Genomic DNA, 26,663 nt, shown 5'->3' with positions numbered 1-26,663 from the left:
GCCAAAACCCATCTATTGGAATCCCCAAATAACAACATTTTATCTCGCTCTCTAATTAAGAACATTTCATTACCTTAGATGGTATACTAGGCAAGGGTTGAGGAAACAAAGAGGAAAGGCAGGCTTCATTTGCTGCTAAAATCCAAAGCTCTGTCTATCTACATAAGTTTCCAGAACAAGAGACTCTACGGAGTGCCCAAAACATGATACTGAATGTTTCTGTGTTTTGCTGTGTTTGTAGGGCTTAGCTCTACCTCTAAGGGATTGCTACAAGTTCATAGATACTACTACACCTCTGGGTATTACTGAAGTTGTTGGAATGGACAGACAGCTAAGAAATTCCTTTGTCACTGAAGTTTTGAGGTCACATAGTTATAATGTGCACTCTCGTATCACTGTGGACTCTTGTAGCAGATGAGAAACAATAATGGTGAGTTATGTACCTGAATAGAAATTATCCAACTCCATTATCTTCTGCTAGGCTCATAACAAAAGTGATTTAGCACCATTAAAAGAAATTTTAATTACGGTCCATAGGCTGAGACTAAAAATTTAGAGCTGTTCATTCCCTTTAATCTACAGTATATCTTTTACTGATAAAGGAGACTGACGCAGATTTTAACATTTATATCTTGCTGAGTCCACACTTGCAGTTAGTGAAGCTGCTGCAATTCTGACACACAGTATGCACGTTTGCAGTGCTTTTCATTTGCTTGTGCAGCCATGAATATCTGGATAGTAACAGAGGAGCTGCATGTTCCAGCCGAAGGCTTAATGGCAGAATGGCTCACGTGTTTCACAGAATCACAGAATCACAGAATCACAGAATCACCCGGGTTGGAAGGGACCTCAAGGATCATGTAGTTCCAACCCCCCTGCCTAGCAGGGCCACCAAACACACACATTCAGATCAGGTTGCCCAGGACCCTGTCCAACCTGGCCTTAAACACATCCAAGGACGGGGCATCCACAACCTCCCTGGGCAGCCCGTTCCAGGGCCTAACCACTCTCCTTGTATAGAACTTCCCCCTAACATCCAACCTAAATCTTCCCTCCTTCAACTTGGATCCATTTCCCCTAGTCCTGCTGTTGTCAGCCCTTTTGAAGAGTTTACTCCCCTCGTGGGTGTAGGTTCCCTTCAGGTATTGATAGGCTGCAATGAGGTCACCCCGCAGCCTTCTCTTCTCCAGGCTGAACAAGCCCAACTCCCTCAGCCTGTCCTCGTAGGGGAGGTGCTCCAGCCCCCTGATCATCTTAGTCGCCCTCCTCTGGACCCTTTCCAAAATCTCTATGTCTTTCTTGTACTGAGGGCTCCACACCTGGACACAGTACTCCAGATGGGGCCTCACAAGAGCCGAGTAGAGAGGGACGATCACCTCCCTGTCCCTGCTGATCACCTCCCTGTCCCTGTTTCATTATGCTCCCAGGACTGTAAGCAGAATCATAGGGTCATTAAGGTTGGAAAAGACTACAAAGATCATCTAGTCCAACCATCAACCTGTCCTATCATGCCCAGTAAGCTTTGTCCCTTAGTGTGGCATCTACCCTTTTCTTGAACTGGGCAATGATTCCACCTTGTACACCTTGTCTCCTCCCTAAGATCATATTCCTTTGCATTTGATGCTGGTTATAGATCCAGGCTGTGGAGTCAGAAGAAATTAGGTAAATGTTAGTTATGTCTTTTCCATAATCCCATGCTGTTAACTGAAGAAACTTTAAATGGGTGGGCATCTTTAAGTCAGGTAGCCCTTTGGCCTTTCTTGACCTCAGAACAGGAAGGATCTGGAGCTCTCAGAATGGTCCAGCGGAGGGTCACTAAGATGATCAGAGGGCTGGAGCACCTCTCCTGTGAAGAAAGTTTGAGGGAACTGGGCTTGTTTGACTTAGAGAAGAGAAGGCTCCAAGAAAGTCGCATAGTGGCCTTCCAATACTGGAGGGGAGCACATAAACAGGAGGTGGAACAACTGTTCATGAAGGTGAATAATGATAGAACAAGGGGGAATGATCTTAAACTGAGACAGGGAAGGTTTAAGTTAGATATTAGGAGGAAGTTTTTCACATAGACGGAGGTGACACACTGGAACATGTTGCCCAGGGAGGCTGTGGATGCCCCATCCCTGCAGGCATTCAAGGCCAGGCTGGATGTGGCTCTGGGCAGCCTGGTCTGGTCGATGATGACCCTGTGCACAGCAGGGGGGTTGAAACTCAATGATCATTGTGGTCCTTTTCAACCCAGGCCATTCTATGATGCTGTGATTGTGGTGGTGAATGGAGTCAAATCCAGCTGGTGACCGGTCATGAGTTGTGTTCCCCAGGGGTCGGTGCTGGGGCCTGTCCTCTTCAATATCTTTATTGATGACCTTGATGTGGGCATCGAGTGCACCCTCAGTAAATTTGCAGATGACACCAAATTGGCTGGAAGTGTGGATCTGCCTGGGGGTAGCGAGGCCCTACAGAGGGATCTGGACAGGCTGGAGAGCTGGGCTGAAGCCAATGGGATGAGGTTCAACAAGGCCGAATGCCGGGTCCTGCACTTCGGCTACAACAATCCCAGGCGATGCTACAGGCTTGGGGCGGTGTGGCTGGAGGACTGCGTAGAGGAAATGGACCTGGGGGTATTGATTGATGCTCGGCTGAACATGAGCCGACAGTGTGCCCAGGTGGCCAAGAAGTCCAATGGCATCCTGGCTTGCATCAGAAACAGCGTTGCAAGCAGGAGCAGAGAGGTGATTGCTCCCCTATATTCAGCACTGGTGAGGCCGCACCTCGAGTACTGTGTCCAGTTTTGGGCCCCTCACTGCAAGAAAGATATTGAGGCCCTGGAACGTGTTCAAAGGAGGGCAACAAAGCTGGTGAGGGGTCTGGAACACAGGGCTGATGAGGAGAGGCTGAAGGAGCTGGGAATGTTCAGCCTGGAGAAGAGGAGGCTCAGGGGAGACCTCATTGCTCTCTATAACTTCCTGAAGGGAGGTTGTGGTGAGCTGGGAGTCGGCCTCTTCTCTCGTGTCAGTAGTGATAGGACCAGGGGGAATGGTTTCAAGCTACGGCAGGGGAGATTCAGGCTGGACATCAGGAAGTATTACTTTTCAGAAAAGGTGGTCAGGCACTGGAATGGACTGCCCAGGGAGGTGGTGGAGTCACCGAGCCTGGGGGTGTTCAAGGAAAGACTGGATGTTGTGTTGAGGAACATGGTTTAGTGGGAGCTATTGGGAATAGGTGAACGGTTGGACTGGGTGATCTTTTAGGTCTTTTCCAACCTTGGTGATTCTATGATTCTATGATTCTGTGATTCTATGATTCTCATATAGAATCTCAGGAAACTCAAAATGCTTTTTTTCTAATTTTCTGAGTATCTCGTTGCTTTCAAACAGTTTCAACTTCTGCATTTTCTTATTCTTTATTTAAAGGTCACTTTTTCTCATTTCACATTAGTCACTCAACCTATGGTCTCCATGTAGTAAACTTATTGGGCACACCAGGAACTTTCTGTATCTCTTCTTTATTTCTCTTCCCTGTCCATCCCTGATGTGCCACCTTCCTATTCCAATGAAGCGTGTGGTCATATAAATTGTTTGCTACATTACTTCCTGATCAGAAAGAGACATAACTCATGGTGTGGCTTGAGATGTGGAGGATGTTCCTCGGCTTGAATGTAGGGGTGCTTTTTGCCAGTTGTTTCATCTCTGAAAATTTACAAGCATAGCTGTCTGTAGGTGGCCACATAGCCAGAAGCCAAAGATTTGTGCCCCAAATTCTCCCTTCCATTTTTCACCAAAATTAATAGGATTTTCCCCAGAATTATTCCCTGAAACTTGTTTGAATGGATCGAAATACAGTTCCGTACCTAGCATAGCTAAGCAAATTAAAAACCAGTAAGTGTTCAGCCAGTTATTGCTTGTTGTATAATTTGGCTTATATTTGACTATTGAATTATCATGGGAAACCCCAGTTTTAAGCATGTGGCTTTCAGTTCTGATGGAACAACAGTGTTCAGTTTTGTCATATTAGTTCCTTTCTATTCCTGCCCACTGTAGCAAAGAAGCATGCCTCAATGAAAACAAAGTAAGCTTCCCTGCATTTTCTATAGTGCAGTAAGTGTATGCTCTCAAGATAATTTGTTCATCACTGTGCAATACAATGATTGTTGGCAGTCCTTGATATTGGTGTTCTTCCAAAATGGTCAAAACAATCCTTTGCTATTCTTCTGTAATCTCTGAAGAATTTTGGCCCTAAAAAGGGAAAGGTGTTTTGCCTTTGGTGTTGTTAGCAGGGGGGGGTTAAAATGAGTTGTCAACATTTGAGTCCTTTGCTCAGAGAATATTCATGCTCGTAGCTTCTTTTTCTTTCTGAGATTATCTTGAGAACTTCTTTATGTTTTTAGTAGCACACATTTATACCTTTCTCTTTCATTGCTGGTCTGCAGCTCTGGGCTATATAGGATTCCTATTATTAAACAGTGCTACAGACTGTTTTTAATTTGTCCCCCTTTAACCAGCATTGTCCACCTCCAGATCTGCATTTTTTAATGACTATTACTGACAGTTTATTGCTGTGAGATCTGTACTATCAGGCCTTTGCCCCATCTGCTATTGTCCTGTGTCTGTACTCCTTTGCACTGTGTCCTGTCTCAGCTTCTTCAGGTCTCTGCTATTGTATTAGGCCTTTATTTATCTACTCTATATTGTTATGTTCAGTTGTAAACATCCCATAGTACCTGGAACAATTGCTTGTTACTGCTATCTAAATAAAACTATGGTTTTACTACACTAAGAGAAACAAAAATCAGATAGATACCACATCTGGTCAACAAAAGAAATTGCTGTCACAGCTGAGCCAAGTAAAACAAAGATAAGGGTAAGTCAAGAGATGTCCAGAGGGAGCAGGACAAGCCTTAGTCCTGAAGCCCTGAAAACTCAGTATCACAAGCAGTGGCAATACCATATTATAGGACTCCATGGTTACAGTATTCTGTTTTATTTATGTAGAAGGAGAGAAAAAAGATTATTCGATATATGAGTTGGTGCAAATGAGAGCTGTTGAAAGTTCAGAATTGGTACCTAAATCAGAAGTGTGATGAAGTATAATGCTTTAAATCGCTGTAAGAATTTGACCGAAGGGATTCCTTTAGAAGTGTGTTTAGAATAAAGTAGTGCTATTCTTATAACATTCGTCACATGTAGACATCGTGGCACTTCACCTGGAACTTACCTCTTCTGTCAAGCTGGATTCCGGATCTTGAGATCTTGGATTCAGGTTACCAGTACTGCTTTTACAGTGCTATGTGATAAACAGAGTTGTCCTCAGCTCAGGTATGAATTCAATGGACACTCGGTTTCAGGAAAAAACATTGTGCTTTTCTGTTTCGTTCTAAAGGGTGTGCGTAGCTTGAAAACTACCTACTTTAAACCCAGGTATATCCTGGTGGTACCAATGAACAAAGTAAAATATGAGGGACATCTGCGAAGGACAGGATTATTCAGCAGGCCAGAGATAGAAGAGGCAGTATCCAGAGTGGACATGTACCTCAGAACAAGTGAGGATATCCCAGGATACTTTGATGCGGTAATCAGCACAGGTGAGTTAATCTCTTTTATACTTTAAACCTGACTTCTCATGTTACAGCATTAAATGGACTGTTACAACAACAGCTGGATCCCATCATTGATTTGCTGTGTTCATTTTTGTCCCGGGAATCCAAACACTCTGGAGATTTGTCAGGAGTGAATTATTTTGTGTCCAAGTTGTCTCAAGGCCATCTAGAAAGGAAACCAAATAATTGAACTCAGCAACACTAAGAGTTGTCTCCTGTAAGAATGTCAAACAGATGTTCAGTGATTTATGTTAATTGTCTGTTAGCTTCTGAGTAGAGGTCAGAGGAGCTTTTGACCTAACAGATCTAATTATCTCTGGACCAGATAGACTTTTTCAAGTGTTGAATTGACGGCTGATATGCATCTTGCTATAAAGGAGAGGCTGCTGCAATGATTTTCCTTGTCGGACTCTTCTAATTAGTAACTTGTTCAAGTCTTCCAGCCTGAGACAGGCAATGCATGAGTGGTCAATATTTCATTAAAACCAGTGTTTGCTTCTTGATATTAAGGGATTGAGGGCAGCAGAAGGTGGAGAGGAATCTTTCTCTAATTCATTCAGCGTGTGCCCTTTTGTTGAGGTCACTTTTCAGTTCATCACAGTGATGGTGAAATATTTATATCATAGTGGTAACAAAAACATTATCTGTAGTCATTGTCAAGGGTTTATGGAGCTTACAGTTAAAATAAAGCATAAAAAAACCCACCCTAAAACACAGTGAACCAAACTGTAGCATAGAGTGTAGAAACTTCAAGCTGAATTCCAGATTATTTGCTTGAATGTGCTGCTTATGAAGAGGAAGATTTTTCAGAGATGAGCTGGATGAGTTAAGAATGCATGAGTTAAGATTGCATTTTCTGTGATTTGTGACTTTGCTCTGATGGAAGCTTGTTTTTTCACCAAATGCTTATCCCTTTCTGCAGATGAATTGGATGAGGCATTTGCAGAGCTGAGTTTCCTGATAAAGGCATGCCTGGGTCTGGAGCCACCTGCAGTTTCTGATAGCAGTCAAAACATGAATAGCAAAGCAGGAACAGGTACTGTGTCTGGGCACATGCTACTTCTGCTTTTATCAGTAGAGTATTCCTGCTTATTTGTTATGAGAATTAAAATCTGTGAATGATGCAACCTGTGAGACCGCTTGCCTCCGAAAGCTTTGTGTGTTTCTCTGTAATGGGTCTCCTGGGCTGTTTCCTCCCTGGGATGTAAATCTTTAATGGAGATCTTTCTTGGTATTTTATACTGCTGTGTGCCCTGAGGCAATAATATGCAGAAAGTAAAGTTACCAGACTCTTCTGAGGATGCTTTTGGGCTGAGGATCTCCCATTCATTCCAGATGAATCACAAGCTGGATATGTGTCCCTGGCTGAGAGCTTTGTGCCTATCAAACTTGAACAAGAAGAAAAGGGCATAGCACTGAGAGCTTAGTTTTCTCTTTCCCTCAGGATAGCCAGAAGCATGAAGAGATATATGAATACCAGGATAGTAAGATGAGTGAAGGCATCTTAAAAATTCACTCCAAGTGCTTTTGGGGTTACCCACTGCAGCATAAACCCAGATGATTGGCGCTGTGTTTAAAAGAACCCTTTAACTACTTGAATAACTGAAGATGAAGCCTCTTGATCACTTCAGGCTAACCCAAACACATGCTGCTGCAAAAAGAGTTCTGCCCAACTTACCTCTCCTGCCTGTACGTTTCTAGTCCTTCCTTGCTCTCATTCCCCTGATAGTGCAGTCACATATAATTCCTCCAAAAACTAACCCAGAAAAGAACACACCTGACTTTCAGACAGATTAATTCCTTGATCAACCTCATTGTGTAGCTATAGGATTGGCTCAAGGAGAAAAGGGTAGGGGAGAAGAGCTTCACGAGTGCTTCTAGAAGAAGAAAGGACTGCTCTCGTCAGAGAGAAGTCCTAAGATTAGCTTATGAGAACCCAGTTCTACTTATGATTTATTCCAAACAGGACACGTTACCAGCTGAGATAAAAGCAGAAGAATACAGTCTCTAAAGTATGGGAGAAAAAGAAATAAGAAGGAGATATCACAGCAGTAAGATGTTACACAACAGAGACTAACAACAAGCTCATTTATGTGAACTCTTACCTCTAAGAACCTCTGTGGTTTATGGCTCTCTTGGTTAGATCCATTGCAATAGGAGAGTAATTAGTTTCTGAAGTTACATAGAGCCAATATTCATGACCTTCTGTGTGGCTCAGAAGGCTGCAAATAAAAGTAGATGAAGGAGGGCAAAAACGTTTGAAAATGTTAATGAAGGATAGTGCAAAATTCATCAGTTCATCATTTCAAGTAATTTTGTATCCTGAAAGAATTAATAAATACTGATTTCCCAGGGGGGGACGGAAAAGCTCCTATGCATATTGTGGTGTCCCAGTGCTGTAACAGTGAGCACATTTTCTGAAGAATCTTATTTAATCTTATCTATATAGATTTAATTTTTATTTCCAGAGCTTGCGTATTTGTTTGAAGTCAGAGGGGAGGAATTCCTTGCCTTACTGCCTATAGTTTTGGTACTTATTTGTCTTAAAATCACTGGAGATGTTTTGTCCTGAGAGGCAATAAAACCCACCAAGCCCTAACTAGATTATCAGGACAAAAAGGAAAAGGTATGAAGACAAAAGATTTGTATGCAATTGCATTTTTGAAGATGTGTGTGTACATACGTGAGGTTTCTTTAAAGGTCTCTGTATTCCTCAGAGTTCTTTCTGTGAGTGGCTTGTCACTAGTTACAGAAACTTCATTAACAGTGCTACATTTTGGTAATTCTACTGTCTATAAAGCAACTTTGAAATTTACTATGCACCATTAAATTCATTTGGAGCTTCATTTATAGGTGTTTAAATGAATTTAACTATCCTGTTTCTAGTGATCATCCCTTCTTATGGACTGTGTGAAATAATTTATTTTTAAAAACTTGCCTCAAGGTTGTCTTTAAATGGACATTTTTAGTAAGATAGAAGCAGGGGGAAGATTGGTTGTGTGAGATTATGATAGGTTGTTAATTCTCTTTTTAATGAACTGCTGTGCAAGATCCTTTGCTCATATGCAAAGTGAAAATACTGGGAGAAAATAGATAAGTTCTTCTTTTTAGAAACTTTTTAGAGGAGAAATATAATACAGTGCAGGACTGATAATGTTTTGTACTTGTGTTATCAGCTTTCATCCACAGAACTTGGTACTATACAACTATTAATTATTTCCTCCAGCAGTCCTGTAGAGTATGTGTTACTATTTGTATTTTACAAGTGAGTAAAGGAACATTTGCGTTAAAGACTGATTATTTGTGATGCTGGGCACCAGCAAGCCCACAGAATTTTTTGTGTTGTGAAGCTCTGTGCTTCTGAAGGTTAGAGTCCACCACTTACTCAGTGTCAAAATGAGTGATTTACTGTGAGTGAAACAGAGCCTACCAATCTCACGTCTTGTCTCCTCTGTTTTTAACACCAGACTTCCTGCCAGCTACAAGCCAGCAGTATATATTTAATGGCTGGGCTCAAAGTCATCTGATGACTGTTGAAACTTTTTTTTAATAGGTGCATATAGTAAGAAAAGTAACCATATTTAACATATGAACATGCAAATGGATTGGATATCTTTTTGACTCTCATCTATCCCGATTGTGTGTGATAATATATGATATGACACACAGTACAGTAAGATTAAATGATTGAATTTACAGTAAGAAATGATTGAATTTCTACAAAATGCGCCATGTACCAATATTAGATATTTTTCTGTGATTGAGTGTAATATTTAGATATTACTTTATAGACAGAATAAGTCATAGAATTGTTTGAATTGGAAGGGACCCTTAAAGACAATCTTGTCCAGCTCCCCTGCAATCAACAAGGACACCTACAGCTGGATCAGGTTGCTCAGCACCCTGTCCAGCCTGACCTTGAATAGCTCCAGGTACAGGACAGCTATCTTCCATCTATTCACCCATTCCAGCTTACAGATTTCTCAAATTTGAAAAAAATTTAAAAATGAAGGCGTTACCTGTATTTTCAACTTACATTTTTGTTTGATTCCTTGCAGTACAGCATATTACAAGTCTTTGGATTTCTTGTTTTTTAAACTTTAGAGAAGTAACAGAAAAAAATTCAGATGTCAGGGGGAAGCTCTCCATAGAGAGAGTGGTGAGGTACTGGAACAGCTGCCCAAAGAGGCTGTGGATGCCCTGTCCATCCCTGGAGGTGTTCCAGGCCAGGTTGAATGGGGCCCTGGACAGCCTGGTCTGGTACCAGCTCTACAGGTTGGTGGTCCTGCTTGTGGCAGGGAGTTGGAGCTTGATGATCCCTGGGGTCACTTCCAACCCAAGCCATTCTATGATTCTATGAACAGATGTCCCATTCTAGCTCCCTATCACATTCTGACCACTCTAAGAAAGTAAAAAATTCCTAAGTAAGTGGATTTCAGTTAGCTTGGAATGGTTTATATCCTTTGTAACCTTTTCAGTTATCTTTTGTAAATCCAAAATGGTACCGAAAGCCAGTTCATAGCTGCAAATGTCCAGGTTCTTTCTGACTGCTGTAAGCAAAGTGCTGTTCAGAATTTTATTTTTTGAGAAGTGTCTTTTCCATATTAGGTTCAAGGGTACATTTCTTGCAAGAGCAAAGATTGTCACCCAGCAGAGGAGTGACTGGCAGTACTCAGTCTTCAACTATCAATGAATTCTTGGACTCTTCTGCCAAAAATTATTCAGGAGAGACTTTAGACAAACTTACTGCACAACTGAGCGCTGTGGTAAGTAGCATTTGCTCTAGTCTTAGGATAGAAGTAACTTATATGGAAAAAAACCTATTTGTATATCAGACTTTTCTTTCTCCAGAAAAGAATTAAATTCTGTTCTCTGGCTATCTTTCCTTCCAACCATTTACAAGTTACCTAGAGTTCAAGGCAGATGAGTAAGGCTAACTTATCTGCTCAATTTCACACCAAAATAAAACCATTTATCATAATGGATTTCATCCAGTTATGCCCTGATGTAAGGGAGCTGAATAGCATCTCTCTCAGTTCTGTTACATAACATTGAAACCATCCTGTTCAGAGCAAACAGTTAGATGCAGTTCATAGGGCAATGAAGATTACTTATGAATGCCATTCCGTGGCAGTGGAAAAACTCATTCAGCCAAGTGTCTCAGAGTGAGTGCTGGTAATGACTGCCAGGGATCAAATTTAAGCACATTTTTCACCTGCTTTCACTTTTTCAATCAACAGATCCAACAGTGTGCTTGGATTTCAAATAACCTCTTGCAACTTTGGCTTCATCTCTTTTTTTTTTTTTTTTTCCTTCTCAATAGTGTTTTCGCTAAAGGTATTCATTCTCCTTGCAGGCAGTGGGGGAGCTGAGACTACGAAGCAGATGTGTCTAATGCTCTTTTTATATGTCAATGACAGGAGAAAGAGAAAAAGAAAAATGAAGGCTTTAAACTTTGTTCCATTCCAGGTTTATGATGTCATTATGATGAATGATGGCTGCGCAGGATGACTTGCTGCACAATTTTGCTACTATCTCTATATTTATAACTACCTCTGATGTATAGAATTAGTGTTCTAGATGGAGCAAAGTAGAAGACCCCCTCCTGGGCTTCCTAGGGTTTAAAAAAGGCTCTCTTGAGTGTGGGGAAGGGTATGATGGTAAAACGGCTGACATAAATAAGGAACCTCCTATCTTCCAATTCTGTGAAATGAAATGCCTCTGTTCAAGCCTTGCAGAATTCAAAAACTGTCACAAGTGTTGTTCATTTTCATGTTTCTTTCATGTAAAGGTTTGTTAGTTTAAGGTGAGACAGAAAGCAGAATTTTTAACTTGGTGGCTCTCTGACAGCTCTCCTGCCCCAGCAATTTATTTCTCTCACTTTTTATTTCATCTTTTTTTTAATATTATCTTGAACGTTTACATTTTGTCAAGTCAGGGAGAAGTGGTTTATGATGAAGTAGGCTATCATTTAATGTGGGTTCTACTTACTTCGTGGCTGCAAGGCTCTCTTTCTTATTAGTCTCCTTGTTCAATGCTGGTAATAACTTTTAGTTATTTACTATGCTAAGTTTCCAACACATTTTTATGTGCAGAGGAAGCTTTATAGCATCAGCTGAAGTGTGAATGTAGTAAAACATCCAAGGTGAAACACAGGTGCCTCTTGGACTGTATTTAATGAGAAGAATATAAATATGTCTGTGGCTTTAAAGTAAAATTTTGTCTAAACTGTTACATTTGAGACTATGCTTTTTCTTTTTTTTTTACTTTAAGCACTGAAATAATTTGCTGTCACTGCAGTAACTACATTCCACTCCCATCATGTAGAATGAGAAAGTAAAAAATAAAAAGAAGAAATCATGGATGTGAGTTGTCCATGAGCAAATTAAGAAGCAGAGTCTGCTGCTTAGAGGAAGACAGCAGATCTGATTCCCTACAGCCTTCTCCCTTGTGAGCATGCCAAACCTGCACCAATGTCACGTAGCTGCAATTAACTATATAAGGGATGAACATAAAGGAATCCATGCCTGTAATCCACACCAACAAAAACAGGAATGGAGCTGCATCTTTACCAAAAGAAAGCAAAACATAACTCAAGCTCAGTGAGCTTTTAAACAGACCCTTATTTATCGTGATAGTGAAAGAAAGTGCAGGAATTCGCAGTAGTCATCATGTGAGCTGTTAGCAGATTAACTGTATTCTCTTTCATTCCTCATACCATAACAAAACACCTCTGTTACAGACATGTGATTTAGCTGTTAAATTGATAACTATCGATGGCTATCAATTGATAACAAAGCAGGATGTAATAACTTTGCTCTGAGATTTACGTTTCATTTTTTAAGCACGCTGTTGTTCGGTGTTTGTCTGACCTGAGAAATTACACTGTGCACAGCACATGTTAATTAACACACCCTTGAAAATCAAGACCATATTTTTCAGTCTGCTAAGATCATAATGTGTTCGTTGTATGGAATCATTTTACCTTACGCAAATTTCAGTTGGTTAATTCCAACTCTGAGAGGGAAATATTGGTTATTGGTTTATATAGAAAGAAACACGGGTTTTCATTATTGTTGGAGCAAAGAGAGAAAGCTGATGTATTTAAGTTGTAGCAGAAGCAGTTTTTTTGATTTCAACTACTTGCTGGTGAAAACAAGCTGAAGACAAGAGCATACCTTGAATTATCCCAGCTCTGTTATACTGTGAGGTAGGAATGCATCAGAAGTAGTTCTCTGCAGATACTCCTTCCTGCTACGTCCTGGCAGTTTTGAATGTTGTATGAAGAAATAGGGCTTCACTGGAGATGAATATTTTCATTATTCAAAGCCTACAGGATTTCAGACCAAAATTTGCTTTGTATACATTGGTGAATTATACTTAGCATCTTGTTACTTACAGTGAAACTCTGTTTTCCCAGAATAAATGCATACATTTTAGAAACTTAACAATAGAGAGGAATATCACAACCAATTAAGTTACCCTATATACCTTTAAGTTCCTGTGTGAAGTTGGTTGTATTTCTTCATCAGGAAGAAGCTTCTCTCCGAAGACGTCATGCTGCAGCACATCAGGCTCTGTCAGGAAAGGCTCCTAGTGCGTATGTCCAGCTGTTTCAAAGGTAATGTAGAACCACAGAATCATTTGAGTTGGAAGGGATCCTTTGAGCTCGTCTAGTCCAGCTTCCCTGCAATGAATAGAGACATCTACAGCTAGATCAGGTGCTCAGAGCCTACTCCAGCTCTACTCTTTGGATGTCTGCAGGGACAGGGCATCCACCACCTCTCTGGGCAACCTGTTCCAGTGCCTCACCACCCTCAGTGTAAAATACTTTTTCCTTATATCTTGCCTAAATCTCCCCTCTTTAGGCTTGAAACCATTTCCCCCTGTTCTATCACAACAGACCCTGCTAAAGACTCTATCCCCTTCTTTCTCATAGCCTCCATTTACATACTGAAAACATACTGCTTCTGGCAGTGCACAGTCTCCAAGATGTTTTTTAGTGCTTCTGGTGATTAGTGACCTTGCTCAGCACGAGGTTCTTTGCAGTGCACTTGTGTGCATACTTTTGTTTAAAGCAGAATTTCTGAAAGCTGACTCCATTTTCTGGCTCTTTTTCTTTAATGAAGGTGAATCATATCTTTACTGTCCCTTCTGCCTTTTCTTATAGTCACAGCCCTGCAAAAATAGTGTTAAGTCTGTAAATCTTAGTGTACTTTCTTTGGTTGGCCTTTTCTGGTAGCTCTTCCTTTCCCTGATAAATACCATTGCAAATCTTCCTATTTTGGATTCTTTTTTGCTTGCTTCTCCTACCTGTTGTGAAAAGGCTAATCACACTGTTGACATTTAAAAGTAGCACATGGGCCTCCATATCAGCACCTATCAAAATGAATAGAACAGACTTTCAGTTCACTAATTACACATATCAACTTTTTTGTAATGAAGACTGAAAATTGATTCTTTAAAAATAAATAAGGAAAGAAACAAATCAGTGGGTTAAACTATCTTTAGAAAAAACAGTGTCAGAAGCTTACAGCAGAGATGCATAATTATGAAACATTTTCTAAACCTTAAAGAAAAGTTTTTTAAGTAGCTGAAGGAAGACTTTTCTTTCCACTCATTCATTTAAACTATGTTGTACTGAGAAGAAAAATGGAAATCAGTGTTTCCTTATGCTGGATGTTTTGGTTTTGATTTAGTGTGGCAGTGTAAACTGTTCTCTTGCATCCATTGCTCTTTGCAGCCTCTATTCCATAATAGTCATTCCAAGGAAACTGGTTGAGGAGTTAAATATGAAGCTGTTTCAGCAGAGCTGTCAGGCAGGTGAGAGAAAATCCTGTCACTCCCAATCAGTGTTTGCAATTACCAGGCCTCAAGGGATAGATGCACTCAGCAGAATTGGAGGCAAGAGTAGACAACGCACCATTCCATGCAAGAAGTCAAGAAATGCCATTAATGTAAATGTTACAAAATGATTTAAATTCTGAGAGAGAATCTGATTCCTGGAATGTAACTATTAGGTAGTGGAGCCCTTTGATTATTTTCATGGCCCTCCTCTGGCCCCAGTCCAGAAGGTCTGCATTCCTACTGTACTGAGAGACCCAGACCTGGATGCAGTACTCCAGATGGGGCCTCACAAGGACAGAGGAGAGAGAGCCAATCACCTCCTAACCCTGCTGCCTCCCCTCTTTTGATGCAGATGGCCTTCCAGGCTTCAAGAGCACACTGCTGGCTCACGTCCAGCTTTTTTGTCCATTAGAACCCCCAGTCCTTCTCATCAGGGCTGCTTGCAATTATTTCTTTTTCCAATCTGTAGACATATCTGGGATTGCCTCAACCCAACACTCTGCATATGGCCTCGTTAGAGTTCATTATGTTCTCATGGGGCCCACTTTTCAACCCTCTCCAGGTCACTCTGGATTCCATCCCTTCCTTCTGTTGCGTCAACTGCATCACTCAATGTGTTGTCATCAGAAACTTGCTGAGGGTACACTCAATTCCGTCACTGATGTCATTGATAAAGGTCTTGAAGAGCATTGTTCCCAAGATGGACCCCTAGGGACCCCTAGAGGACACCTCTCATCACACTGCCTCCACCTGAACATCAAACCATTGACTAAATCCCTCTGGCTGCAACCATTCAACCAATTGTTTATGCACCTGACAGTCCACCCTTCAAATCCATGTCCTTTCACCTTTCTCTGCAAGCCTGTGCTTAGTAAATTCAGTAATGTTACTGTTAGTTCTCTCTAATTTGTTAATTAACTCTCAAAATTGACCAGAGAACATTAAACGTCCTTGGAAGTGCAGGCAAATAAAAGTCAATAGCATGTCTGAGGCACACCACTTTATTGTCTCAGTATATGATACTAAAAATGGGCATCAATCCTTTCATGCAGTCGAATTGCAATAGGCATTCAGGTTAGACATCTCATCTCACTATTATGTCTAGATCCACCTTGTCTTCAGTACTCATCAGGTTTTTCTCTCTCATGGAAAAATACTTATTTTAAGCTATTTCATTTGGAGGTTTTTCTTTCTCTTTTTACTCGGCTATGTAAATAGGACAGAAGTCATGCTGTTTGAAATCTGCTTTTGAAAAACACTTGCTTTTTTTGCTTGAATCTCATCAGCGTTGTCCTAAATTTATTTTTATTTTTTTTTCTTTTTAGAATATGAGACACCTTTTTTTAATTTCCATTGTCAGCAGCAGTGCATAAAATCTGTCTGCCTAATCTGCTGTTTGTGTAAAAATAATTTCTTTTGCTGGTAACGTCTCTGACCTTACAGAGGCTTTTAGCAGATGAGTCTTAATCACAGAATCACAGAATCACAGAATGGCCAGGGTTGGAAGTGACCTCAAGGATCACAAAGCTCCAACCCCTCTACCACAGGCAGGGCCACCAACCTCCCCATTTAATACTAGACCAGTCTGCCCAGGGCTCCATCCAATCTGGCCTTGAACACCTCCAGGGATGGACGGGGCATCCACAAGCTCTCTGGGCAGCTGTTCCAGCACCTAAATGTAGGAAACTTGCTGCCATAGGTTTTGCAAAGCCAAAAAAGGTGGTGAGTTTTGGTGGATTTTGTTGGTTTGGTTTTGTTTTTGCTCAGTCCTCTAATCCATTTCACTCACTTGCAGAATAATTAATCATGCTGGTGTGATGCTGACAGCAGACTGGGAGGGTGAGTGAGTAGCTGTGGACCCAAAATGGTGGAGGACAGAAGCATGTCAACTTGCTTCTGAGCAGTGCTATTGCAGAGAATGAAAACCCTACTTCAGCTAGGAGTGAATCTAAATACTGGGAGATATATCAAACTGGTGCCAAGAGTGATAGATGCAAAAAAGTTCTTAAGGTACTAAATGTTTTGAATTTCTCATATATCAGTAAATATTAAAAGATTCTTTAATGCTTAATCTCTCCATTGCACATTTTAATCCAGACTGATATATATTGCTCAATTTTCCAAAGCATGCATTAGAAAATTTTAAAAGTGGTGTCACACAAGCATCCATCCTGCTTTATTTATTGCAACCCCACAGGGTTATCTACATAAATTTGGATTCTTAAATCTAAATTACTGAAAACCTGGCCTTTTTTTTTTCTGCCTGCGGCTGTGTGTAATTAAAGTCATTCTGATGTCTCATTGCCTGATACAATGTAAGGGCAATGTTTCGTGGTTTGATCTGAATAATTTCACTGTCTCTGTGGCTGAGGGTAATAAATAAGGAGTTGGGGTGAAGTCTCATTCAGATCAGACCTTTGTCTAATGATGAACTTGTTGGTTTTCTTGGAATGTTGCTGAAAGAACTGAAGTAAGCAAGAGCAAACATCTCCAAGCAGAAAATTTGTAACCTGTGAACTCATGTTTCTGAGTTGGAGGAGATTCATACACTTTACAGTCTCAAAAGAGCTCCCTGCCAGAACTGGAAGAGCAAAGGTGCGTGGTCTACCTGTGGTTGACACTCTCTTCAGGCTGGATTTGCTTGCTATAAGCATAAGATTTGCATGCATGTAGCATACACGTCTTGCAGACCCTGCTGTCTGGCCAGCTTCTGACTTCAATATAATTTCACTTTTCAGTTTTGCTTTTATGCCCATGCCAGTGACAAACCTAGGACAGAACTACATGGGTATGAACTACATGGGAGCTATTTAAATCATATCAACCAATTTCCTTTTTTCATTTGATCTGAGGCATACTAGTGCAATTAGAGCTACACTAAGCCTTATAAACCTCTAACAACAGTACAAAACTCAAGACCAAGTGTGAAGAAGACATTTGGCACACAGGTAGGTAGTGGAAAAACATCCCTTTCAACTTTAAAAATGCCTGTGTTCCTTAACTGTCTGATAGATTGGTTTAAATTTATTTTTCAGCTGAGATGTAGCTTCTGAGTTGATCATAGGTTGTGTATACCAAGCTTTACTCCAAATAGTAGAGACCATTTTGTTGTGGGGATCCAGTCCTTGGAGGTGTGGCCTTGAAGTTTGCCTTCAGACTTCTGCCTTAGTCTTCTACCCTCCATTGACCAAAGTTCTCTGTTACAAGAATTTCTTAATTTCTTTTTAATTTTTATTTCCATTATGCTGATGTACACAAATTGATTTCTGAGAGCACTCAGTAGCTCTAGGGACCCTTTTTTTCCATGAATTTGGTTCAGGTTTTTATCTGAGCCAATAATGAACAAACTGTTGCTAGCCAGCAGTGGATGACAATGAAACAAAAGCTTGAAGCATGGGAAGATTTAAATAAATTTAAACTTTGAAATTGTGAAGATGGGAGTCGTCATCCCTGGAGGTGTTCAAGAAGCATGGAGATGGTGCACTGAGGGTCATGGTTAGTGGGACAGGCTGATGGTCAGACATGATCTTAGTGGTCTTTTCCACTGATTCTTTGAAACCTCGTTTCTGCCATGGAGCAAGCATTCAGCAGTTGCTGCTGTGATTAAAAATGCTCTTAACAAGCTTCCTAGGGAAAGCAGAAAATGCGGAAGTTAAATGGCCTCTTAGCCCTTAGAAATACATTGATTCCTTCTGAGGTCGTTAAGCTGTGTCAGTGGGATGGCTCTAGTAGAGTAGATGTATGGAATCTCCTAAGAGGTGCAATTTTAAATTCAGCATTTCATTGGGAATGTCTTATTTCTGGCAGTCTTCAGTGCTGCTTGTGCTTGGTCTTAGTTCTGCAGTGTCCCTGACTAAGTATCCCTCTTCATTGCAGGGCAGCTGGGCTAAATGACCTTTAAAGGTCCCTTCCAACTCAAGTAATTCTATGGTTCAAGTCTATAAATGAAGTGATGTCAATACTGCAATCGCCATAAATGTGACTGTTCCTTTCCACTGGCTCTAAGCAGAACCTGGACTACTATCTCAACTGCTTATTCCTGCTTCTCTTCTACTGGAGATAGTTCTCCCCTTTATCCAGACACATCTGATGAGCTAGCTAAGCACTAACTATTCTGTCAGAGTATATAAAAGCCTGTAACAAGCCCTCTATTTTCTTTTTGTGCTTTTTTTTCCAGGGACCTTGGAATCACTCCTGCACCAGGCAGCTCCCAGCAACAATTATTGGAGCCAACAACACATAGTTCTCTGGTCTCAGGTGGAAAGAGTGTCACCCAAGACCACAGCTTCCCCCTGATTAACACAGAAAGCAGGTGAGTTCCATTTCTGAGAGTTCCATTCACTGAGTGCAGTGAAGGTTAATGCTGCAGTACATAAGATGTAAAACTACTGTCCAAACTAATGTAGTTGTCTCATCTGTTACAACAGCCTTATTAAATGTACAGTATACAAATCTTGTCATTCACAGGAATGGTTTCATTTAGGCACCATAATTCATAAAAAAGAGAGGGAATTTCCAGAGCTTTCAATTAAGAGGATATTTGAAGGGGAAATGATGCTGAATGAAACTTGGCCCAGGTATAGAGAAAAAGAACTTCAGTGACACCTATTTATTTTAGACAAATTGTCAGATATTGCTATCAGAATTATTTCTTACCCTTTTTGAAGGATTATCATAGTTAACGTTGAATACCATTTGGGAGGTGTGGGTAATGGCTATGGGTAATAGCACAATCTTCAGATTCATATCTCATCGATGATAACAGCAGACCCTGCCAGGATCCTCTGTAGTACCTTTGCCTTTCCTTACTCAGACATTGTTGTTATGTGGCATATCTCATCCAATGAGTGATGAGCATCCTCATTTGTATGTTCATATGTTTCGAAGTATGAAATGGAGACAGCTCCTATCTCATGTAAAGCTTGTAGAGAGAGAAGTAAAAAAGATTTGAAAAGGCTACATCTACACTGTCTTTCAGGCATCCTGCTATGAAGAAAGCTATGTTTTGCTGACTAGTTCTTCAAGTCCAACGTTGCCATCCTGCCAAGACAGCTATGACTTGCTCTTATTGTCCTGTTCCGTAAGAATGTCTGAGCTCTGGCTGCCAACTATTAGAGCAAGTGACACTGCAGCTTTTCTATGCAGAATTCTGAATAAGCATTTTTTCCCCTCTCCTGGCCATCTGTTGTAATCTCACGCCCAGATGGGATACACAGAAGCAGCAGGTGCCACACAGCATGACCCAGTGCAGTGTAACATGCCAAAATCCCCATCCACACATGGAAATGGGTTTGCATTTATGGCTGTGCCCTGGGCCACCTTAAAATGAGCTTTCCTCACTCTTATGAACCTACGGAAAGCTCATCTGAAAGCTGCAACTGTGAGCTGATGTCTATGCTGTATGGCTGTTGGAAATCTGGAATTAGATCATGGGTTGAATCCCATAGCTGATACCTTATTCTCACTCCATACAAACCAAGCTACCTTTCCAGATGTATTAAAACACCCATACCATGTATTTTCCAACTATTTAAGTGAACAAATCACTGCATTAAATAACAAAACCAAAACACACATTAGACAGCTTTTCACATAAGTCAAAGCAATGAGAAATGCTAATATCTTTGTAAGATTTCAACCCATTCACTTCGTTCTCAATCTATTGAAGCAGAATTCTTAGATAAACTTACTATTGAAAAAAAGAAATCTGTGTTCCTTTTATATCCTAGGGGGGCTGCCAGTTCCCTCTATGTGATGTACTACCTGCCACTGTAATTACAAGTAGTTAATTAGCATGCTGTAAAGAGGTTGAAACCGTAGGCCTCTGCAGATTCATTTGTCCTGAGTGTTTGTGCCACAGTGGAGTGTGCTGAAGGGGAACAGAGTGAGCATATGAGAGAAACTGAGTGCATAATAGGTTGCAGAGGGGTTATGCATCATCTGTCCTTAGCAGTAAGTGGCAAGACCTATAACTCAAATGAGTGTGAGGCTTTGATGAATCGTAAAGGTCTCACCCTTCGCATATGGGAATAAATACGTCTTTCCACTCCACCACATTTTGGTGTTTTGACTTTAACAGTGTTTTCATTTAGCACTGTTAATAACAGAGTGGAAAAACAACTGTGAGGAGGGAAAATGCAAACTGCTAATCTGATTCGTTTTCTGTGCATGCATCAAGGCCTACCGCAAAACTGTACAGAGTCATGTTGTCAAATTCTTTTGCAAGGGAAATAAGGAAAGGTTGGAATAAATTTTCTAATAGGAATGGTTGTTGGAAATGCTGTTGTGTAAATGCATTTGAAATACTGGCAGAAATAATCCTTCCCTTCTGAAGTACTGCAGTAAAACCCTGTAGTGATTTTACTTGTCTGAATATTGAGGTGGTTTAATCTTTTCTTTTGCTTTTTCCCAATGTTATGCTTTTCACATTTGGAATGGAAGAAAGAGTAAAATTAAAAAAGCCAACAAGGGGTAAGATCATTAATGTTTTGACCTCCAGGCACAGGCAAAAAAGCAAATATTGTTTGCCAGGATCAGGGTCTGCAGATTAGTCTGACATCTTGCTGGACAACTGTGTCCAGGTCCCAATTTTGTTGCTTTATTTCTCAATGCTGAGATCTTTCTTAGTAGGATTGTGTGATGTCCCTTATGATGCTCCGTGAACATAAACCCCAGGGTGCTGGGACTGCAAATAGGACCACAGAGTCATTAAGGTTGGGAAAGACCTCTAAGATCATGAAGTCCAACCATCAACCCATCATGCCCACTAACCATGTCCCTCAGTGCCAATCTCATGTTTCTTGTACACCTCCAGGGACAGTGAGTTCCCCATCTCCCCGAGCAGCCTGTTCCAATACCTCAACACTCTTTCTGAGAATAATTTTTTTCTAATTTCCAACAGAACCTCCCCTGACACTGCTTAAGGCCATTACTTCTCGTTCTAGAGGGGTATTCACCTGTACCAGTAGAGGTTCTTGTAAGGCTACTGTATAAGCCAGCTATTAAAATGATCTGGTTACAGCATAGCAATGTGAAGAGAAGAGAGGAGGAGTGAAATACAGAGTGGAGTTAGGAACTAGTAGCTGGTGAGTGGAAACTTCTGAACCTGTTAGTGTTAACCCTCATCTGTACTTTTGAGAGTGGAGGCAGAACCTCACCTATAACTGAACTATGCATTTAGCAAGGAGCTGTCTCAAAACACAATCAAATGAAGAATATCTGTCAATTGAAATATTGTGCCAACATATGAAATGATGTATGTTGGGGTTTGGCAGTCCAGTGCAAGCATAATCTAAACAGAACCTGTAGCAGTCCAGGGCTTTAGTCTTCTACTCATTACTAACACAATCTGTGTTTAGTGCACACAGACTCCATTATTCTCATTATTCCACGGGGTATTCAGGTCCTCTCTCTTTTAAAAATTCATTTTCTTTTCATTTAAATGATGGGAAAATATAGGCAGAGGTAAAAGCTTAAAGTTAGGGCACATTCCTACTCCATATGTGGTAGTTTTCTGTGCTGGGGAAGGTCTAGACATAGATTATTAGCAGATTTTAAGCTGTAATTTCTCCACTTACTTTTTGATAGCTTTCTTTTTCTGAGTAGCATTCCAAGAAACCTTAATCACTTCCCACGTTTGTGCTAGAGAAGCCTTTTGCTAAACTCTGTGCAACTAAACAAGGAAATGAGCATTACACTAAAGCCTCATATCAAGATTTATTAAAACTCACTGCTTGGATAAGACTGAAATAATAGTGAGGCATTTAGTGAAGCACCCAGTCTTCCCCTGTGTTAGTTTTGTTATAGCTGCAGTCAGAGCTAACATACTATAACTCCTTAGTCAGAATTATTGAGTGTCCTAAGACAAATGTGCTTGTCTGCTGCCACAAGTAAACATGGGTTACACTTGCAAGACTGCAGCTGTCATTATAATTTACACTACTTCCCTATGTGGAAGAAGGTGCTACATCAAAAGCACTATTTCCTCACAGAGAAATCATAATTACAGCCAACACAGGATAATCATATTGGTAATTTGGTTTTTATCTTTTGAGTTGCTTGCTGACAAGCTACGTACAGAGATTTCTGCTGTAGTGCTGCATTGGTAGGGTTCTTGTCATTAACCTATCTGTATAGTTTGAGGGGGACATGGGTGCCTGCCTTACTGCTACACCCAGGAGCAGTGACAATGTTTCTTCAACACTAAGCATGCTGGATTTTGATGCTGTTGAATTGTCCAAGCTGTTTTTATACTGAAGCTGGATTCACTGCTCATAATTTCTCATCCTTCCCACAGTTACATCTGATGCATATTATGGGCAGCTAAAATGGGATTACAGCTAGGGTTGAGCACAGGGCTGTAACATTCAGTGTTTGGTGAGCATCCTTGGATTCAATTAGACCTCAATAGAGGACAGGAACACTCATTACAGAATGTAATATTCCTTTACCTTGAAGGCAGTAGAAAAATCACATAGACTTCTACACTACCTCTAGTTAGAAGATAATTACCTGTTTCTTATGGGAGTAACACACTTTTCAATCTCATTATTCATGATCCTTTCTTCTTACTGCATGGTTTTATTAAAATACCACAGAAATTCTCTCTCTATTCCTTGGAATGCTGTAATCACAATATTCTCACAAGATATAATGCATCTTGCAAGAATTAGAGGGTGAAATTCTTTTGGCCTGCACTATCAGTAGGGTCAGGGTGGATAATCTTAGAGCTTCCTCACAAGTTCATTAAACCTATGAATCAGTTCGACCTTGCAGATCAGAACAGTGCTTAGAAAAGCAGTATGAAAAGCACATGAAGACAGACATTATCAAATGTCTTAGGCATTGCTCCAGAAATATGTTATGGTTTTACATTGAAGAGGAGTTACTGATCTCTCTGTATCAATCAGGGCCTTTCACTTTTCTTCAAGTAAATTGATATTATATAGATATGAACCTAGAAATGAAATGGAAAGCCTATATCATAATAAGCTACAGTCTGGTCATTATCTTTGTCACATTTACTCATTTTTGCCTTAATATGAATCACAGAATCACAGAATCACAAGGTTGGAAACGACCTGCAAGATCATCTAGTCCAACCACCCTCCCATTCCTATCAGTGCCACAAGCTGCTAAACCATCTCTCGTAGCTCCTCATCCAGATGCCTCCTGAACACTGCCGGGGACGGCGACTCCACCACCTCCCTGGGCAGCCATTCCAGTGCCTGACCACCCTTTGAGAGAAAAAGTTTCTCCTAATATCCAACCTAAACCTCCTCTGGTATAACTTCTGGCCATTTCCTCGGGTCCTACTATTTGCCTGGGAGAAGAGGCCAGACCCTTTTGCACCACAACCTCCCTTCAGGAAGTTGTAGAGTGCAATGAGGTCTCCCCTGAGCCTCCTCTTTTGCAGACTGAACAATCCCAGCTCCCTCAGCTGCTCCTCATAAGGTTTGTGCTCCAGACCCCTCACCAGTTTCGTTGCCCTTCTCTGGACACGTTCCAGGGCCTCAATGTCTTTCTTGGAGTGAGGGGCCCAAAACTGAACACAATACTCGAGGTGCGGCCTCACCAGTGCTGAGTACAGGGGGAAGAGTCTTTCAGACCACTCAGGCTTTGTTTTGGGTTTGTTTTTCTGTCAGACACCTAATAGGTCAGAGGTGCCTTAGTTGCATCTCATTGGTAGATGGCTACTTGTGATCCAGGTTGTCAGTGAGTACTACAGAACTGCTGCTTTTCAAGGCAATTCCCATTTTATTTTACTTACCAAAAGAAGCCGTTGTCTGCAGAATCGTAGACTCATAGAATGATTGGTTTGGAAGGGATCCTGGCTGCCTCTCACCAAATCAAGCTGCCCAGGACGTCATCCAACCTAGCCTGGAGCACCTCCATGGATGGGCATCCACAACTTCCCTAGTCAACCTGCTCCAGTTCCTCACCACCCTCTGAGTAAAGTATTTCCTTCTAACATTTGACCTAAATCTCACCTCTTTTAGTTTAAAACAATAACCCCTATCCTATCACTGTCAGACTCCAAATAAGAAGCCATGAGTTCTGATTTCAGATCTGGTGTTCAAAAGCCATCTGGCCATGGTCTTGGACAACCTGCTCTAGTTGGCCATGCTTGAGCAGGGGAGTTGGACTAGATAGATTCAGAGGTCCTTTCCACTTTAAACTCTGTGATGCTCTGAAGTTGATTCACTGTGTGGCATGAACCCCTTTGTAACACCTCTTTGTGTGATTAATTAGTTAAATTGATAAATGAAAATGGGGAGAGATAGCAGTTGTATTTGCAAGCGCTGCATGTTTTGAGAGAACTGTACTGTGTGAAAAATCTTTCTGTAACTGATGAGCATTGGCATTTATTTCTGACTTCTGGTTGAGTTGTGTGATTGCAACATCAGTAATAGTACCAGACTTGGTATATATGCTTTTTTTATCGTTATTTTAAAGCATAAATCATTTTCTTCTCTTAGCTGCAAAGGATTTGGTCCTGCTAGCAGACTATTTCTAAACTCAACTGGTACACCTGCTGCTGAAGCTTTGCCCGTTCGGAGCCCTCTTCCCCCTGCTCATCTTCCTGAAGCTGCCAAAGCTCAGCATCAAGGTCCAAGGGGAGCTGAAAATGGAGTGGACAGTTTGAAAGGTTTGAAGCTTATTCAAAGTAACAGTCTTGCTTATGCTTACTGTAATGATCGTAGAATCATAGAATTTGTTTCAGTTGAAAGGGACATTTAAAGGTCATTTAGTCCAACTGTTCTTCAGATAGTGCAGGTATGTGGAGTCCTCAGTACAACTGAGACATAGATCTGTTGGAACGTGTCCAGAGGAGGGCCACAAAAATTATCCTAGGGATGGAACACATCCCCTATGAGGACAGGCTAAGGGCACTGGGGCTGTTCAGCCTGGAGAAGGGAATGCTATCTAAAGGGGGGCACTGAGAAAGAAGAGGACAGACTTCTTAGTAAGGTCTGTTGTGACAGGACAAAGGAAAATGGTTTCAAGCTAGAAGAAGAGAGATTTAGATTGGACATAAGGAAGAAGGATAGAACAGTAAGGGTGGTGAGGCAGTAGAACAAGTTGCCTAGAGAGGTGGTAGATGCTCCATCTCTGGAGATAACTGAAGTCAGGCTGGAGCAGGCTCTGAGCACCTGATGTAGCTGTAGATGTCCCTGTTCATTGCAGGGCACTTGGATTAGGTGGCCTTTGAAGGTCTCTTCCATCTCAAACAATTTTATGATTCTATATTAGCTTTATTTGGGTGATAGGGCAGCCTTTGTGCCTCTGTGGTAATGACACAAAAAGCAACGTTCTGATGTGACAGCATCATCACATTGCAGAGGCAACATGCTTAATGCAGCAGTGAACTTAAAGAAAAATTCAAAATAATGGCTGCTTTGGCATAAAATTACTCCTCTGTTTACATGAGTTAGAATTGCTGTTAGACTACCTGTATATAGTAGTCTTTCTTCCCTACAACACACAGCATTTTCAGCTGGAGATGCACTTTGTGTTGATAAATTCTGGCTTTTCATTAAAATCAATACCCCTTAAGTTTCTTCACTTATTTATTTATAATTTCTGCAGAGACTGAACTTCATAGTGACAATCTTCAGAGAAAATACAGCAAAGCCAAGACTGGCTCTTCCCACGTGCCTCAGCTCACCAACTCCAAACCTGTCCTGCCTCCAATCCCATCTGGGCGAAAGGGCACCAATGCTTGATGGCCACGGCTAGGAATCTTGGTCTCAATCACACTGAAGCTTTCTGTCTAACAGCAGTACTGAATTTGATAGAATTTCTCTTTGGCAAAGCAAAGTCTATCAAAGATTATTTCTAAATCCATTTCTGATTAACTCTCCAAAAAAAGTTATTTATTTATAACTTTATTAAAAAGTAATTTCTGTGTTTCCCAACACTAGAAATGATTTCCCCAGGCATTCTCAGCTGGGAAATGCTGTAGAATTTTTCCTCACCACCACGTGTCCATATCTTCTGTTCATTTATTTATTTCCTCCCCCTCTCATTTTATAGATTTAATTGAAGTGTGGAAGCATAAGAGCTTCTGGTAATATTGCCTGTGCTGTAGGAGTAGTGAATTATTTTCAAGAGCGATTTTGCGAAACGTTCAGGATTGTTGGTAATGAAAACTGGTTGCAAGTTGTTTTTTGTTTTTTTTTTAATAAAATGTGTTTTCTTAAGAGAGGTGACATAATTATTTCAT

General features: G+C 40.9%; 1 protein-coding gene across 1 annotated transcript in view; it reads left to right on the top strand.

Annotated features, from left to right (window-relative positions):
• The window catches only part of LRGUK (leucine rich repeats and guanylate kinase domain containing), a 51,920-nt gene extending 25,625 nt beyond the window's left edge, over positions 1-26,295 (top strand). Inside the window, exons 14-21 of the mRNA XM_042816070.1 lie at positions 5,374-5,575; positions 6,513-6,626; positions 10,199-10,356; positions 13,123-13,211; positions 18,615-18,749; positions 20,879-20,908; positions 24,916-25,085; positions 26,027-26,295. Coding sequence (XP_042672004.1) covers positions 5,374-5,575; positions 6,513-6,626; positions 10,199-10,356; positions 13,123-13,211; positions 18,615-18,749; positions 20,879-20,908; positions 24,916-25,085; positions 26,027-26,163 — 1,035 coding nt within the window. The 3' untranslated portion in view covers positions 26,164-26,295. The remainder of the gene's footprint in view (positions 1-5,373; positions 5,576-6,512; positions 6,627-10,198; positions 10,357-13,122; positions 13,212-18,614; positions 18,750-20,878; positions 20,909-24,915; positions 25,086-26,026) is intronic.
• The last annotated feature ends 368 nt before the right edge of the window (positions 26,296-26,663 follow it).

The sequence above is a fragment of the Centrocercus urophasianus genome, unplaced genomic scaffold, assembly GCF_019232065.1.
Source record: "Centrocercus urophasianus isolate 14NV4802_14NV808 unplaced genomic scaffold, USGS_Curo_1.0 seq_15, whole genome shotgun sequence".
Lineage (NCBI taxonomy): Eukaryota > Metazoa > Chordata > Aves > Galliformes > Phasianidae > Centrocercus > Centrocercus urophasianus.
This window is presented reverse-complemented; position numbering and strand designations above follow the sequence as displayed.